At 49.0% G+C, this 18,000-nt stretch overlaps 2 protein-coding genes across 4 annotated transcripts in view; both read right to left on the bottom strand.

Annotated features, from left to right (window-relative positions):
* SRPRB (SRP receptor subunit beta) overlaps positions 1-18,000 on the bottom strand; it is a 72,576-nt gene that overhangs the window by 11,347 nt on the left and 43,229 nt on the right. The window lies entirely within an intron of this gene.
* Positions 504-16,705, bottom strand: TF (transferrin). Its single transcript, XM_065073024.1, has 17 exons — positions 16,365-16,705; positions 14,360-14,523; positions 14,035-14,143; positions 12,492-12,683; positions 12,157-12,292; positions 11,681-11,736; positions 10,235-10,404; positions 9,929-10,115; positions 8,743-8,897; positions 7,935-8,028; positions 6,635-6,670; positions 5,730-5,888; positions 3,883-4,027; positions 2,953-3,017; positions 2,178-2,362; positions 1,169-1,355; positions 504-907 (listed from the first exon to the last, which is right to left on the bottom strand). Exons 1-17 carry the CDS (start codon positions 16,405-16,407, stop codon positions 870-872), a joined length of 2,121 nt encoding a protein of 706 aa, XP_064929096.1. The 5' UTR covers positions 16,408-16,705; the 3' UTR covers positions 504-869.

The following is an 18,000-nucleotide window of genomic DNA, read 5'->3' as shown; positions in this document are numbered from 1 at the left end:
GTCAGAAACTGCTTGTGTAGAACCCGCTTATCCTAAGTAAGTTTGCTCAGCAGAACTTCTTCAAGTTGTGAAACTTTGGAATTTCTTTTTCATTGTGTAAAAAAGGCCTCAGAGTCTTCAAGCTGGAAGACCAGGGGAGCTGCGACCTGGAGATCAGTGAAGGGATGGGACGGGCCTGTTTGCAGCTGTGGGATTGGGGGGTAGGATTGTCCAAGTCTTTTCCTGCTGAGGGTCCATGTCCAGGAGGCACCAGCTCGAGCTGCTCTACGCTGCGCCTTGGGAATAAATTACTTATTTTAGAGGAATTTCTGGATCCACGCCTGAATGTCTGCTGTGGGAAACCTGGGGAAAGGAACTTGCCTCACACCACCCTCCAGCTCCCCCGACATCAACGCTCTCCCTCCTCCTGTGTCTCAACCACATGGGGCAACCATCACCTGCTGGGGAGAAAATGGGACGAGCTGGGTGAAGCAAAAGCACAGAGAGTACAAAACATCTGTTCATTAGGCTCCAGGGCGTATTTAATCCATTTTGCTTCAGCAAACATTGAAACAAACTTCTCTAGTGGGCGGGAAAACCTTAAATGCAACCGCCAAACTTGGCATCATCCTCCAGCGAGAGATACCCAGGAATAAGGACCGTTTGGAAAAACCTCAGGACACCCCTTTAGATTTAAGATTTTATTTCTTGCTGTGATGGCAGCAGAGAAGGGTGAAGTCTCCGGCAGCCGCTTTGAGAGCGATGAGGAAGGGCAGAGAAAGCAGGGGAGGCAGAGGCCCCTCGGCGGATGGGTGGTGGGTGCTGAGGGCGCAAGAGGAGTCGTGGCTTGAAGTTTCCTCCCCTTCCAGCAAAGGGTCCTTCCCATCTCGCTACTTGTCCTCCAGGAAGGTGCACACCTGGAGGAGATCTGGAAAGGGACGAGGAGAAGGTCAGATCCCGCTTTTCATCCCACCAGCACACACCCCGCCATGCCAACAACATCGTTGCTTGTGAAATATATTCAGGGTGCCAGGGAAAAATGTGTATTGAGCACAGATTGCACTGCGCCTGGACAGTTATCCTCATTTTGGTTTAAAAAATTAAATGGGCAGCTACAGAAGAAACTGTCCATGCCTGTGAGGCTGAAAACTGCAATTCATGGAGTTGGTCATGGGGCTGTTGCCGTTACCTGATGGATTGCAGGTGTTGAGGCTGGCAACTGAAGCGTAGTATTGATCTCCAAGGAACTCCTTGTACGTGATTCCCTCGCGGAGTTTGACCAGACACTTGGTCAAGTCTTTAAACAGAAGGTCCTTGGTTTCAGACTCAAACATCTTGAACCTGTCCGTGTCGACTCCTTTCGTCCCAAACAATTTCTGAAACAAAGGCAAAGAGTGTGTAAAAAGTAGAAAGCTGGCAAGATTCAGCTTGTACAAGCCTAGATCTTGGTCCTAGCTCTTCACCATCATCCTGGAGAGCCCCCAGCTGAGCTCCAGAAATTTAGGACTGAATCTTCTGACAGTGTGGTTAGATGAGGAGGCTCTCAGTGGTGACATGACCGTTTAACGTCACTACACGGAGAGCCCATCGGCAGATGCTGCCCACAGGTCCTGTGCCTTAACCATGAGCTGGAAGCAAAAGAAGGTGACTTCCCAAGGCAGCAAACCAGACAGTGGAGCAAATATTGAAGTTTTCAGGCTGGTTTAACCTGGCCACATTTACAGCAGTAGCTGTGGGACTGTGTGTTGCGCTGGAGCTGGAGGGCATAGTAAAATATAGCTTTATCTTATTTTGTGAGAAATTGTTGAAGTAAGTGCAAACAATTGATGTGGGGTCACATAAATCTGCTTGTGACTGAGTGAGGGGAGTTCTGAATATGGGCACCTGACCATTTATATTCATAAGACCCAATGGAGTCTTGCTTCTGATGTCAGAAAAAACAGCAGTGGCGCCAAGGTCTGCTACACTAGAGTTCTCCAGAAGGTAAAGTTACTGTGCATTGGGCCCAATATTAAACAATTTAAACAATTTTTCATTTTAGAATCCAAGTGCAAGGGCAGGGCCAGAGGATCTCATGTCACACCAGTGCAGTGTAACAACAGCAGCCAGTACGATCCAGCTCGGTGAAACTCCGAGCATCATTACTCTCAACATAGAAGCAACCCCAGAATGTTCCTTCTGCTGCCAGCACTACCAACCTCCTGTCTCTCCAGCAGCTCGCGGACTTTCTTTGCTTTCTCGGGACGCGTGACCACAGCATGGGTAGGAACTTTGGCCAGGTGACACTCCCTGTAAGCCATGACATTCGCCCGTCGCCCATCAGTGCACAGCAACTCAAACTGGTCCATCTTCAGATCTTTAGCCCAGTCTTCTTTATTTTTGCCTTCAAAGAGAATTGGTTTGGAGGTTCAGAGCCCTCGTGGAGCAGAAGAACGTTGGCCTCCCCACACCTACGTGAGACATTTGTCCTGCCTGTGTGTGCCCTGGTGCTGGGACACTCGGCAGGTACGAATGAGGCTGTGAGTAAAACTCAGGAACAATCAACAGGACTAGTCAAACTGGGGGATTTAGTTACATCTCCTTCCCTGCATTTTTTTTCACAAATGAGTGGAAAACTTCAGCCGCTGCTTTCAGAAATGTCAATTGCACCTTTAATTTTTGGGCAAGCAGGGAGCCAGGGTGCTGCACAAAGGTGTGGAGGCAGGCGGCTGGGGTTAAGAGACCACCTAAATAATTGTGCAGCTGAAATTAAACAGTAATTAGTGGGGAAGCCTCTCTGTAGAAATGCCTGGGAAGAGCCATCCCGGGCAGACAGCACCTGCTGATGTTTGAATTTTGCTTCTCCTGTAAAACAGTTGAGATTGAGAGGACGAGCAGCTAAAGTGTGATATTGCCTTCTGCACTGGGAACAAAAATGATGCAGATAGGGAAAGGCAGCCCTGCCAAGTCTTGTGCAACAGAATAAACACGTACCATCAACGTTCTCCTCAACAATTGAATGTTTAATAAAGGCCACATCTCCCCGCTCAACCAGACACCTGGGAAATGCAAAAAAGAGGCAAGTGATGTGGGTGCTTGAACCCTGGCCCTTTCTGCAGGTTGGATTCTGATCTATATCTTATTTTGTAAAATTAATCTCCAAGGCCAGCCAGGTCTAGCAGTCCTGCCATGAGTATTTTAAGGGTGTCTGAAGCACAATCTTTTAAAATATGCTTGAAAAAAACACGTATCCTTCCCACATGATACGTAGCCAATTCATTTCATTGTTTGGCGAGGCTCAGAATTTCTGTTACTTTCTGCAATGCCTGCACATGTTCACAGCTTTTTAAAAACAGCAACTTGCATCAAAAGGACCGCAAACCCCAGCACAGGGTGTCTGCTGTTAGAGGTGAATGAAACAAGATTAATTCTCTTTTCAAATTCATGCAAATCAAATCAAATCTGAATTACTTGGGCTTGAGCTGACTCTGAGTGGGTGAAGATGGCGCTGGGGCTGATGTCCAGTCTCAGTTTTTTAAAGGATGGCTCATTTCAACCAAGGCAAGTGGCATTTTTAACAGGGGGTGCCTGGCGCCAGAATTTTTTGTGAGTCCCCATCATTTAACACTTCTTATTCGCGTTAAAAGCCTCGCACTGCTGCCATTGTGGGATGTCTGGCCAAACCCTTGTGTCTCTACAATTTTGCCTGGAGACACCAGGATATTAATTTTACAGAACATGAAGAACATTTTGCGTTGTTTTGCAGGAAGCTGCATAAAGAAAAAACGTATAGCATGTGTTTAAGTTATATATATATCTACCTTCAGCAGTGGAGAAAAAGCAAATTAGTGTCAAGATGAGGCTGTACTTCCTACCTACTCTGTGATTAGCCCCAGGGTACTTGAGAGTGTTGCCACCACCTACCGGAGAGCTCCGGTATATCCGTAGTATTTCTCATGGCTGCTGGCGACGCATTTCTCCGGTGGGAGCCCCCCGGAGCCCTGGCACAGCTGGCACAGGCGGGAGTTGGGAGGAGACCCGGGAGCGCAGCCCTCGCTGAAGTATTCATCTGAAGGCAGAAATAGGGGAAAAACAAACAAACAAACAAAAACATCACTTTCCCGCACTGAGAAAATTGGGTTTCTTCAAGCAACGCATTCTCATGCTGAATTCATATTAGCGGTCACGGGAAACAGCCCGTGAGGAGGAGCGCGCTTCAGCAGACAGCGAATTGTACGCATCCAGTTTTCAATGGGAAAATTGGTTCTTGCTGAGTTGCACTAGGCACTGTCTTGGCATGAAAACAAGGATGTTTTTGTGCTGCAAACCGTTCCCAGCTTGCACAGCGCCAGCCCAAGCTTTTGGCAGCAATGCCAGAGCTCTGCGGGATGGGGGGAAATACAGGCAGGAGGATGGAGAGGCTGATTGTAAAACTTGCTAATGTGTATCTTCTCTTGTGGCTAGAGATTTCCTTTTAATAATTATATGCTTAATTTGCCTCAGTTGATAATATTTCCAGATTATTTCTGTTGGACCCTAATACCAATAGAAAGTCGATTTTCTGAACAATCTCTGAGTCGCAGAATCAATGTAGACTTTCACCTCCTTATTCTCAGGCGGTCAGATCAGTCGCGTTAAGTTTCTTGAGCAAAGATCAGCCTCTGTCTCCCCTTCCCTTCCCTTCCCTTCCCTTCCCTTCCCTTCCCTTCCCTTCCCTTCCCTTCCCTTCCCTTCCCTTCCCTTCCCTTCCCTTCCCTTCCCTTCCCTTCCCTTCCCTTCCCTTCCCTTCCCTTCCCTTCCCTTCCCTTCCCTTCCCTTCCCTTCCCTTCCCTTCCCTTCCCTTCCCTGATTCACAAATCCACCTTTTACCCCCACTCCATCCCCTCGCCGGAGCAGGAACACCCAGATGAGGTTACACAGGAAGGTGTCCAGGCGGGTTGGAATGTCTGCACAGAAGGAGACTCCACAACCTCCCTGGGCAGCCTGGGCCAGGCTCTGACACCCTCACCCCAAACAAGTTGCTTCTCAAATTTAAGTGGAACCTCTTGTGTTCCAGTTTGCACCCATTGCCCCTTGTCCTGTCACTGGTTGTCACCCAGAAGAGCCTGGCTCCATCCTCCTGACACTCCCCCTTTCCATATTGATCCCCAGGAATGAGTCACCCCTCAGTCTCCTCTTGTCCAGCTCCAGAGCCCCAGCTCCCTCAGCCTTTCCCCACCCGGGAGATGCTCCACTCCCTTCAGCATCTTGGTGGCTGCGCTGGACTCTCTCCAGCAGTTCCCTGTCCTGCTGGAACTGAGGGGCCACAACTGGACACAAGATTCCAGGTGTGGTCTCTCCAGGGCAGAGTAGAGGGGCAGGAGAACCTCTCTGACCTACTGACCACCCCCTTCTAACCCACCCCAGGTACCATTGGCCTTCCTGGCCACAAGGGCCCAGTGCTGGCTCATGCTCACCCTGCTGTCCCCAGGACCCCCAGGTCCCTTTCCCCTGCACTGATCTCCAACAGCTCGTTCCCCAACTTATACTGGAACCTGGGATGAAGGGAGAGATGTGAAAAGAAACCAAAGTCCCGCAAAGCAGCTGATGCGCCATGTCTTACTTCAAAACGCTCACCAACAACCTAAAACTTTGCTCAGTAAAACCTTGAACAACAGTGTCTCCTCCATTTCCCACCTCCAGTTGAGAGGCACATGTAACTTTGAAGAACAGAGGAAGAATGGGAAGATATTTTTGCAAGCTTGGGGAAATGGATACACAACTGGACTCACCGAAATTGCAGTTCCCTGTCTTGTTGTGAATCAAGCCCATGGGGATGTTCCAGCCGGCTGTCCTCCCAACAGCCGTGTGGCATGACTTCTTGCCCTGCAGATTGTTCCACGTGATGTCGCCATCAGATTTCTTCACAACAGCCACAGCAAAGTAGGAAGCTTTCAGAAGGTAAAATAATACGGAAGAATTAAGGACTGACTTGAGGATCTCACTGGGAGAGGGCACCTATGAACAGCACAGCAGAAATACTTCACACTTATAAATTATTTGCCACACAGCAACAACAGAAGAATTTACAGGTGTGGTGCATCTACTCCCACTGTGCTCCTGGGAAATTATGATACCTGACATTTCTCCCCAAAACTCTGACACTTGGGTATGCAAGAAGCATCACACATGATGATTTATTTAGCCAAGGGCAAAAACCTTCCCTCCTCTCCTACTTCACATTTCTATAAAGAACAATTTCCTAGCACTACAGTCCAGACCCCCTTTCCATGTTCGCAGCCGTTACGGTGTGACCGCAACAACTAAACACAAATCTCTGCTGATACTGTATGCTTTGCCTTGATATCTGCTTGCAGACCCAGACTTTCCATCTAACTACTAAATTTGTCTCCCAAATTTTTAATATCTACATCGGCCACAGAGGCTTTTTGTGTGGAGATCCGCCATTTATTCTCCATTCATGACTGCATGTATATTTTATATCTATAATTTCTATTTCTATTTCTATTTCTATTTCTATTTCTATTTCTATTTCTATTTCTATTTCTATTTCTATTTCTATTTCTATTTCTATTTCTATTTCTATCTCTATTTCTATTTCTATTTCTTATATATATATTTATATCTATTTATATCCACCAGGACTGTTTTCTGTCCCTCTGTTGGTAGTAATTACCTGGTTCTCCTGCTGCTTTGCTGCATTCGCGCTCATCTGAGGGAGGGAAAAAGAACAAGATATTAGATAAAAGATACAGCAAAACCAAAAAAGGATTGAGCTGACTAATTTCTGAAGAAAATTCTACAAATGAGTATTTCAGGTAACACCTTGTGCATCAGCAGACCAAAGCTCAGCCTCCATCTGCTCCTCTGACCTTAAACAACTAGTTTTACTGAGACCGGTGCTAAAGGACATGGACATCACAATTAAAATGAAGAAGAAGAGCTGGAGGTGACTGTTTTCCTGACTGTCGATGCCCCCTGTCCTGGGGCTGTCCCACTGCCGTGGCGAGGAGAGGCATGTGAGCAGAGCTGCCTCCAAGCACGGCATGTTTTCTGCAGGATGCAGTGCTGAGGCTGCTTTATGTATTTCAGAATAAATCACAGAGTCCCAGAATGTCAGGGATTGGAAGGGCCCTGGAAAGCTCATCCAGTGCAATCCCCCCATGGAGCAGGAACACCCAGATGAGGTTACACAGGAAGGTGTCCAGGCGGGTTGGAATGTCTGCACAGAAGGAGACTCCACAACCTCCCTGGGCAGCCTGGGCCAGGCTCTGCCACCCTCACCCCAAACAAGTTGCTTCTCAAATTTAAGTGGAACCTCTTGTGTTCCAGTTTGCACCCATTGCCCCTTGTCCTGTCACTGGTTGTCACTGAGAAGAGCCTGGCTCCATCCTCCTGACACTCCCCCTTTCCATATTGATCCCCAGGAATGAGTCACCCCTCAGTCTCCTCTCCTCCACCTCCAGAGCCCCAGCTCCCTCAGCCTTTCCTCACACGGGAGATGCTCCACTCCCTTCAGCATCTTGGTGGCTGCGCTGGACTCTCTCCAGCAGTTCCCTGTCCTGCTGGAACTGAGGGGCCACCACTGGACACAAGATTCCAGGTGTGGTCTCCCCAGGGCAGAGTAGAGGGGCAGGAGAACCTCTCTGACCTACTGACCACCCCCTTCTAACCCACCCCAGGTACCATTGGCTTCCTGGCCACAAGGGCCCAGTGCTGGCTCATGGTCACGCTGCTGTCCCCAGGATCCCTTTCCCCTACACTGCTCTCCAACAGGTCATTCCCCAACTTACACTGGAACCTGGGGTCGTTCCTGCCCAGGTTCAAGACTCTACACTTGCCCTTGTTCTATTTCATTAAATTTCTCCCCACCCAGCTCTCCAGCCTGTCCAGGTCTCTGGATGGCAGCACAGCTTCCAGTGTCAGCCATTTGTCCCATGTTTTGAATCTGGAGGGACAGCCCAGGCCATGCTTACCGTCATAGCTTTCTCCGATCACCGGCACCAAGCCGCACACTCCGGCCGTGTAGACAAAACCTCCATCCAAGCTGATCGCATCTGCTTCACCTTTCTGCAATGAAAAGGGCACAGCAATGATGCTCTATGTCCCAGAGCAGAGATGAAACAACGTTGTATGTCCCCAGAGCAGCGTTTTTCAGAAATCAGGTTGTAAATGAAGCAGTTGGTCAAGGGAGAAGGGCTTGGGGCCAAGGGGACATTAGAAGCCACCCCTTAGCGTATGGACAGGCAATGTCTCACTGATGCAAAGGGATTTTTCAAATTGTCCCTCCCCAGACACTCACAGGCTCTGGCATGTGTCTCTCCTCACCTCTTTATCTGTCAAACGAATTTCCTTATCTCACCTGTCCTTCCAAGTTTGCATTTTGTGCTGTCTTTGTGGTACCGACCCAGCCCTCTGAGCTGCCACCTCCTCGCCCGCACTATGGAACCACTCTTCTTCTAAACAGGCAACCGTTTTACTCTGCCCTTTTCAAAACCTGTATCTCGCCTTCCTTTTACAAATAAAAAGTTACTTCACTCCAGAAAAGTGCTTTTTATTTAGGAAACCTCAATAAATTTTTCTTTGAAAAATGTTCATTGATGAAAAGCTAGTCGAGCCTTTTCCCTGTGACGAGGTTGGTTTCTGCCCACTGGTCTTCCTCACAAAACTCCCAATGTTTTATTTCAAAATCTCCCCCCTCCCTGCCCCATCTATTCCCAGGCTGAGAGAAGAAATGCTGAAAGGTTCACAGGGAGAAGAAAAGGAAGAAAACATGAGCCATACCATGATCTTCACGATGCAGCTCTTGGTGTCGTCCGCCACGGTGCACTCCACCTCCCCGTTGCTCACCACGCTCCAGAGGTCACACTTGCTCTTCTCGTTCTTGCCCACCGCGCACCACCGCATCTTTTTTTCCCTGTGGTTGGAGCTCAGCTGGTCTGGAAAACCAGAGGAAAAATAAGCCCAGAGAACAATAAGGCCACCAAAAAACTGAGTCATGAAACCATCTGTACACACAAACTCACTGCTGCCCCAAGTAAGATGTTCATGTTTAAGAAGCTGTCGTGAATAGAAGAGATGATTCTTAAGCTGAAGGATGCTCAAAAAAACCACCTTACATGTCAGAAAGGAGACTTTCTGCATGAGACAAGTTGTTCACTCAGATTTTTGTTGGCTAAAATATCGCAACCACTAGCCCACCATGTGCTAGTAGTACTTGGTATTGCTGCCTATAATATACTTGGTGTTTCTCCAGACCTCACAGCCCAGACAAACCATGAGACTAAGACCAGACTGAGCTGGAAAAATACAACCTAGTTATGTTTCTGTGAAGTGATGTTTAAACAATCCATTTTTGTGCTACGTGAGTCCACGCACTCCTTTCTATAAATGCCATAGCAGCTGAGCCTACCACAGAGATCTCTGAGCAATTATACATTTTAAGTGGATTTTGGAGGTTATTTGTGGAACATTTGACTCTCAGAAAGCCAGCTGGGCATCCGTAAATGCTTGATGGGTCCAGAGGGAAACAAAGGACACTGTTTCCCTCAAGTGGCCAATCCTGGACCTGGTGTCCTGGCGTGTTCCTTCCTCTTATGTCCCACAAATGGCTTTCCTAATCAGCAGTTTTGACCATGCCCAGTCCCTACCGCTAGCTGAATAACCGTGGCCAATTTTTGTGGTTGTAATCATGGTGAAGGGACGGGGGGGTGGAGTGTGTGTACATTTTCCACCTTTGTTGGTGACGATGTTATTTTGACTTTGGAATCAACTAATTCATTTTGTTGGTGTAAGTGAAGGCTGTGAAGACTGTGTGATTTTTAAAGATAATGCCTTTTACAGGAAATATTTTGCAGAGAATAGTGTCTGTGTTTGAAAAATTGCTGTTCTTTCCCTAGATGTATTTGCTGATCCACCTCTTCGGTGCGGCTCACACTGACGCAACACCAGTATTTCGTGTCCCGCCTACCTTTCTGAAGGCTCTGGATGGCACTGTAGTACTCGAAGCCCAGGTAGAGCTGGGAATCCATCAGTGACGGGATACGCTTCAGCCCGATAGCAGAGTCTTTGAAAAGCAAGTCTTTGAGGGCTGGTTCCTTCTTGCCAGGTGGCCCAAAGAGATGGAAGCTGCTGCTTGTGCCCACGCCAAATCTTTCCTGTCACGGGGGAAACATAATCAGAAAATGGTTGTATCGAAGCTCTTGGAAAACTGGAGAGAAGAGGGAAAGCCAGAGGACAGAAGAGAAGGAGGAAGGGGAAGGAGAGATGATGATACCTGTGCCTTTGAGAGGAAGGTCCAGATGTCATCAACCTTGCTATCATCCCGAGCCACCACAGCATGAGCAGGCACCCTGGCCCAGTGACAGGATTTGTAGTTGTCCACTGGCTGACGGGTGCCATCCAGACACAGCAGCTCGTACTCATCCTTCTCCTCTGGGGCATTTTCTGGAGGAAGGGAGGAACTGTGAGTTACATCAGTATTAAAACAGACAAAAAAAAGAGACAGTCTGGGTTAGTTTTGTAATTAATTTATTTATGCAGAAGTTCAGGGGATAATTCTTTGCAGAAGACAGGTTGCACACACCCACTTTGCACTGGCAGTGGGGTTGTTGTGGTCATATGAAGGCGACGCAGAAAACATGTGCCGGTGAAAGAGAAATTGTCGCTGCCTCTGTCATAACTAACCCGACAGTAAGAAGATTTATGTGGCAGTAGTGCCGAGACATCCAGGCACATACAAATTGACTTACAATCACCATGCAAATGGGTTGAACAGGTGAGAGCTGCACATGGTCTGTGAAGGCCAGTAGGCAGCCAGTGTCATGGCTAAAAACAGAGCCCAGGCCAGAGATCACAGGACAATTCAGGTGGGAAAGGACCTCTGAAGATCTCTGGTCCAAGTTCCTGCTCGAAGCAGGGGCAGGTCAGGTTGTTCCTGGTGAATCTTGAAAACCTCCAAGGATGGAGGATGCACAGCTACCCTGGATGACCTGTTCCACTATCTGACTGTCCTCAGCTGTCCAGACCTCTCTTGCTTCAGCTTACCATTAGTGTTTCTCGTCTTTCCACTGTCCACCTCCATAAAGATCTTGGCTGCACGTTCTTGCTAAGGTCCTTGTAAGCACAGGCAGGCTGCCCTGGGGTGCCCTCAAAACCACTTCTTCCCCAGGCTGACGAAGCCCACGCCGCTGAGCATCTCCTCACAGGACAAGTGTCCCTGCTCCATGGCCATCTCGATGGCCCTTCACTGAGCTCCCTGCATGTTCTGGGTGTGCCAGGGCATCTTCCATCCCTGAGAGATGCAGAGCTGGGGAACTCCTGGGCTGAATTCCCTCCAGGAACCCTCCCAGAGGGATGGGTGAGCATAATTACCCACACAATTTCTATCTTTGCCTTTGCTGCGGTAATGTTACAGCTGGCTCTGAGATACAGCATCAATGGTAATACCATTGAATTTAAATCAAGCAGGTTTTCCTTCTTCAAAGAAGGACCCAAAAATAAAACTTAAAAAAGTGGACCCCACCACAATCCTGTTTTTCAGTAACAGGGATGAGTCAGCCCACAGTGTGCAAAACATGTTTATGGAGATGAAAGGAGAAGAGGTTTGGGGCAAACCTGGAGAGAATGGAAAGTCTGCATGGTGTAGACTAATTGCAGAATGGAGTGGCAGCGAGAGGTTGGACTGGAAAGGAGAGAACCAAAGGAGATCTCGCGGGCCTACCTTGGACAGTTGTGTGCTTCACAAAAGCGATGTCTCCTTTTCCGTCTTTCAGACAGCTGCAGGTGGGAGGAACAGAGGAGATGTTAAAATAAAACCAAAACAAAACCAAAAACCAGACGTGTCTCCTGCTTCAGCACAAACTGCAGCCATGGAGCAATAGTCTTCCCCAAAAAAAAGCTACACTGGCAGGGAAGGAAATGCCATGGCAGAGAAGTGATGCTCAAGAATCCCAGCTGGACTTAGCGCAATGCTAATGCTGTGTAGTCTTCACTCTGTGCAAAACTGTACAGCCCAGCTGCCTCTCTCATCTCCCATTAACTGCCTGCCTATTGTTGCTAATTGGATCTTTAATTACCAGCACTCACAGTTGTTCTGTCAATTCAGTCTCCTCAGGACCCCTTGGTTACAACACAGCCCTCCCTGGTGTAATGACTGCTCGTGTATGTTGCTTTCCCAAAGGAAATATTTTCACTCACTGAAAAGCTCCAGAATATCCAGAATAAGGTCCCGTGCGGGAGCATTTGGTTTTGGCGTCCCCCTTGCACTGGCGGCACAGTTTTTGTTCAGTGGTGGCACCAGGCACACAGCTGGCAGAGAAAAAATTTGCCACAGCTATGGATGAGAAAGAAGCAATAGTTGGTCTAAAATTCGCTTTTACTTGGAAGGGAGGGGTTGCCCAAAAAATGTCAGTGACGCAACTGCTCTGCGAGGCACCACTGGACCTCTGCAGAAGGTCGGCCAACGTGGTTTTCACCGTAACACCAACCGCGGGTGAACATCAGCCCATCGATCTCCCCACTTCCCACCTCACCTTGCTCGATGGAGCCCGAGTCTTTGCCGTCCCACTGGATGTTTCCCCGGCGGATGAGGGTCCCGATCGGGACGTTCCAGCCCGCAGACCTGCCCAGGCCCGTGTGGCAGGAGGTCTTGCCCTGCAGATTGTCAATTGTGAAGTCTGTTCCTTTCTTCACAAGGGCCACGGCGTAGTAGCTGATTGTGGAGCCTACAAAGCAGGAAAAAGCAGGAAAGCAACGGAAAAGCAGGAACATTTCAAATCCAGGCAAAACCCTCCTTTCAGAGAATAAAGCGCCGCAACCTCCAAATAATTAGTAACTTTGCTCGAACACCCATGTTTTCCCTGTTTTCTTATGGAAGAGCTACACTGCCAATGTCAAACCAACGCTGTGCATTACAGCTTGTAATGGTAAGTGAACTGAAAATACTGTCACATACGAAGTGCTTTGCCACTGGACAGACATCAGATGTGCCCATAGTTTTGTAAGGATGCTTCAACAAGTCTTTTTGGCAAATCTTCCTTGGCAAGTCTTTTCTCAAATGCTGTTGCCTACTGAAGCACACATGTAAACCTTGCAAGAATGAAATTCCACACTAAGTCTTTAAAACTATACTTAGTCCATCAGGTGCTACAAATGAATAAGGTGACTTAGTTTTATGGGTGGTAGAGACCACAGCTTTCCGTTTAATATCTGTATTTTCTTAGCTACTGTGTTGGGAATGGCTCTGCTGTGTTGCTTTGATCCTGAATGTTGTGTACAAAGAGGATGAACTCCAGGGCAGAGGCCAGAAGAGATCAGGAGCTTTGAACGTGGTGGGATTACATGAGGCAAGAAAGACGAAAATGGAGAAATATCATCTGTTCAGCTCCCAAGAGGAAGATGGGAGAGAGGAAGGACCATACAGAAAGTGGCCAGAGATGGAGCAACAGAGCAAACTCTTCTCAGCAGGGATTGCCGCAGACCACTTTTTATGCTTTTCTTCTTTTTTCTGCGCATTGCCTGCATCTGATGCCTCAGTAATCTCAACCGGGTGTTCCTCCACAACCACTAATGGCAACACTGTTTTGCTGTTGCCTGCATAACAAAAAAATCTTTTTGTTTTGTTTTGTTTTGATGATTGCACAGGAAGATACGCAGGTTATCTGTGCCATCTAGGTCAGTGTTTTACTGACATAATCCAAGGTCACTGAAAGCAGCAGATATCTGGGACCAGCACAATTTTTATGCCACACTTTGGGATGACCATGATTTCTGCTCCCAGTGCTCTCCTCCCTTAGCCACCACATCATCATGGGATCAGTGGCTTTCATTGCAGCTAACGTCAGAATTGGGACACTGGCTCTTCCCCCTTCCATTGCAGCGACTCTATGGCCATGGGTGATGATTCACATTTTGGTGTAACTTGCCCCCACCCCTTTCCCTTTGGGATCTGGAAACCAGGGCCAACATCTCCAACACCCAACAGAAATAATGTGGCAGCTCTGCTTGAAAAAGCTGGTCTGTGCACTACCAGTTTGTTACCACCACTTGGATTTAAAATATTGCATGAAGATGTACCTCCACTTTGTTCGTAGACCTCAGCAGCAATGGGCTTCAGCTTGTAGGGGGCAAGGCCAGCCTCAAAAACTTGACCACCGTCCAAGCTAATACCATCCGCTTCATTATTCTAAACAACAAAAAGATTTCGGTCAATAAACAAAGAGCGGGGACACATGAGGGAAAACGCTTCTCTGGAGTCTCTCCTGGATCCTTGTGGATGAGTCCATCTCTACAGGGGGATCACAGGTACCAACCAGTGACTCAAAGGAAACCCCAACCTTCCCCAAGCTGCTGAAACATCCCCAGTGCCCAGCACAGATATTAATATTTGCTGCCCACTCACCGAAATGGCTTTTATGCAGTCGAGGTACGTTGATTTCTGCAGGCAACTCAACGCAACGCTCTCTTGTTGCATGAGCTCCCGTAGATTATTGCATTTGTTCTCTTCTGCTGAGGATATTGTGCACCATCTGACGCTTGCCTTCTGGGGAGCAGCGAGACACAGAGCTGTAGAAAGAACCAGAAATAAACAGTCTCAGAGAGAGAAAGGCACCACGTGGAGAGAAAAAACATCTCTGTGAATACACGGTCTCTGGTTCCCTGCAGTCCTGGCCTCGGGGGATGGATCTCTCTTACACATGTAAGTCATGCAGAAAGGCTGTTTCTTTCTTGTCTGACATGTGGACTTTCAGAAATCATAGAATCATAGAATAGTTTGGGTAGGAAAGGACTTTCAAAGGTCACCTAGTCCAACATTTGGGAGGATCATTCCTGTCCCTGGGTAATGGATGTCACGGCACCGTGATTCAAGCAGCCTGAGCTCACAGCAACATCCACAGGAGCAGGAGAACAAATCCAGACATTTCAGTAGAAATTGAACTCAAGACTTTGCAGAAATTGAGAGAAAAAGGCAGTCTGATGAACCAGTGTCTCTGCAAATAACCACTGAGGGAGAGCAGCTCTGACCTGCCCAGAATATATCCAGTACATTGCCACACATGAACTCCTTGGCAGCTGCATGATCTGTTCTATTTAACTGTCTCTTTACATGTCATCTCCTCCACTACACCCAGTAACAGAGAAGCCATAGCACTTCCACAGCCCTCTCTCCTTAGAGTCCCCCAACCAGAAAATGCAGCTGACTGGCTGCTCTGGGCGACTGGAACAAAGCAAAGACCTCAAGTGGACACAGATTCATGCCTTCTTCTGCAATCTAAGCACCAGAAACTTTGGAAACTTGCAGTTAAAGTTCCACCTGTGCTGCACAATTCACCTTAACCTTGCCCCTTCCAGGCAGGACTGTACTCACAGCTCGCTCCCTCCAGACCCTTGGTGGCACATCTCATCCAGATATCTCCAGATTAACTTGTGCTGTTTCCACTTTCTCTTTCACCTCTGAAATATTCTCTCATACTTGATTTTTGAGCTGCAACCCTGCCAACCTCTTGGCTCCTTCTGTGCATGGGAGGAGCAGGGACTCTTCGCCGTTAACAAGACATCCTTGTGTGCTAGCTCTCAGCAAAGGTGCTCGAGGACTTCCAGATGCCGGTGACACAGGGAGCACTTCCCACCCAGGACATTAATCACCACCACGCTTTGTGGGGGATCAGAAGAGACCCGCTGCCTCCTCCAAGAATGGGAACCCTCTTTCCTTTCCAGGGCGGGTACAGACAGCAGCAATCTCTCTACCTGTGCGTTACCTGCCAAAACCATCAGCAGAGACAGAGGAGAGAAATAACCCTTTCAAGCAGAGCCAGCTCTGGAGCAGCACAATTCAGGCATAAAATACACAGGAGACCGAGCAAAGTGCAGCCGCAGCAGCAGGATGGAGCAATGCAGGAGGGGAGAGGGGAGCATACAGAGTCTTTCATTATTTAAGCTCTATTTCATTGTCATTGCCTTCAGGTCTAACCCAACACTTGCAGGCTTGGCAGCGAGGTCTTGTTCTAGTTTCCCCCCCCCTGGCTGAGCCCCAGCTACTCTCCAGGAATTTGCGGGAGGGTGATTTTTGCCTTCACCCAATGGCAGCAGGAGCAGGTACCCTCCCTGGTAACGGGTACCGAGCATCCCTCCTCCTTGCCAGCTGGGTGCTCAGCAGCTCTGGAACTGCAAACCTCCCTCCAGCCTCCATGGGCTGCCCCGAGTGAAAAAATGCTGCTCCAAACACCATCCTCGGTGACAGAAATCCACAGCAAGCATCTGGCAGGAGCTCCTTGGCTTTTGCATCCTTAACAGCTGCCTGGGTCTGGCACAGGGTGCAGCTCTAAACCAGTCTGGTCTAGGGGGAAAGCCTGGGGTCCTGGGTGGTTTGGACTCTTCCCCCAAAACTGCTTCCAGCAGACACTTACCCACTATCCCGAAGGACAGCACGGTGGAGAGTAAGAGTTTCATGCTTGAGCGGGGAGGTGGGTGCCGAGGAGGGGGTGCAGCAGCCTTGGTCACAGACTGTCCCCTCCAGGTCTGTGATGCCTCTGGAACCGCTTTCTCTCCCTTTTATAGAGGAACAAGCCCTGGCTGTGTTTGCAGAAGCAATGACCTAACACTGTTTGTCCTTCCTCATTTCTCAATAGTTCCTAAATCGCCCCCCCCTGCCTGGATCAGCCCATTTTTAGGAGCCTTTCACTTTGGCACTGAACTCTTCCGTGGGCAGGAGTCAGAGCAGGGCAAGGTGCTTTTCATTTTACAAGGTACTTCAGACGGAAAATTCCCAAGCTGTGACATTTGAATTCCCCTGCGGGCTGAAACACCACAGGAGAGGTTATTTTCTTTGTCCTATCCACCCCCTGCCTTGTCTCAGCCTAATCTCAGAAAGTCCCCGCTGGGTCCAGCCCTGAATTTTGCATGTTTGCCAGTAAATGCTGCTGTTGTGCCCATCACCCTGTGGCTTGCAGCACCCTGTGTGCCTGCCCACTCCTTCATGCTCTCTTGGCAACAGCAATGGGGTTGAAAGGCAGAAAATGTTCCTTACACTTGATCTGGCAAGCTCCTTGCACGAGCAAAGAAAGCTGATGACAGCCAGTAGGCAGCTCAATAAGTGCCATCCCATTGCATTGCTCCTGGTTTATCTCCCTGCAGCCAGGACCGGTGCTGCGTCCAGCTCTGGGTCCTCAGCACAGGACACACATGGACCTGCTGGAGAGGGGCCAGAGGAACCACAGGAATGACCCGAGGCTGGAACAGCTCTGCTGGGAGGACAGGCTGAGAGAGTTGGGGTGTTCAGCTGCAGAAGAGAAGCTCCAGGGAGACCTCAGTGTGGCTTTTCTGGACTTAAAAGGAGACTTGTAAAAAGCTGGGGAGGGACTTTTTACCAGGGTCTGTAGTGACAGGACAAGGGGTGATGGTTTTAAAGCAAAGGAGGGAGATATGAGCTGGACATGAGGAAGGAATTGTTGCCCCTGAGGGTGGTGAGAACCTGGCCCAGGTTGGCCAGAGAGGTGGTGGATGAACCATCCCTGGAGACATCCCAGGCCAGGCTGGACGGGGCTCTGAGCAACCTGAGCTGGTGAAGATGTCCCTGCTCATGGCAGGGGGGGCACTGGGGGAGCTGGGAACGTCCCTTCAACCCAAACCATTCTATGATTTGTGATCTTCTGGATCCCCTGCACAGGTCCTTCCTCCCCCATATCCTGCACCCTCCACGCAGCAGGGCCGTGGCCTTGCCCACAGTGGGCTCCTGGCTGAGGTTGGCTGGGAGCACCTTGGGTTGGCTCTTCTCCCTATGCCAGGTCGCAGTGACCTGCAGGTGGGTAGTGGTGGCCATAGCGGCTTCCATGCAGGTGGGAGCCCAGTGCCAGGTCAAGGATATAGCTCTGGGCCGCAGCGAAGGGGCTGCTGGAGACCTGCAGGCAATGACCAGCTCCATGGTGGTACCATGAGCTTACCGTACTGTGGCCCTGACTGCTGGAGGTCCCAACAGGCATTCATCAACATGCTGCTGATTCCAGCATCACTTTAGCCGTTCCTTCAGCACGGCTGGTTCCTATT

This window comes from Columba livia, chromosome 9 (genome assembly GCF_036013475.1).
Source record: "Columba livia isolate bColLiv1 breed racing homer chromosome 9, bColLiv1.pat.W.v2, whole genome shotgun sequence".
Classification (NCBI taxonomy): Eukaryota; Metazoa; Chordata; class Aves; order Columbiformes; family Columbidae; genus Columba; species Columba livia.
The sequence above is the reverse complement of the archived record's forward strand: the minus strand, read 5'-3'. Positions and strand labels throughout refer to the sequence as shown.

Excerpts from the sequence above, each read along its gene's own strand:
- TF (XM_065073024.1), bottom strand. The coding sequence starts at position 16,407 with ATGAAACTCTTACTCTCCACCGTGCTGTCCTTCGGGATAGTGG. Across the intron at positions 6,671-7,934 it reads GATCGGAGAAAGCTATGACG|ATGAGCGCGAATGCAGCAAA; the intron begins GTAAGCATGGCC and ends TCCCTCCCTCAG. Across the intron at positions 1,356-2,177 it reads AGCTGCTGGAGAGACAGGAG|AAATTGTTTGGGACGAAAGG; the intron begins GTTGGTAGTGCT and ends CCTTTGTTTCAG.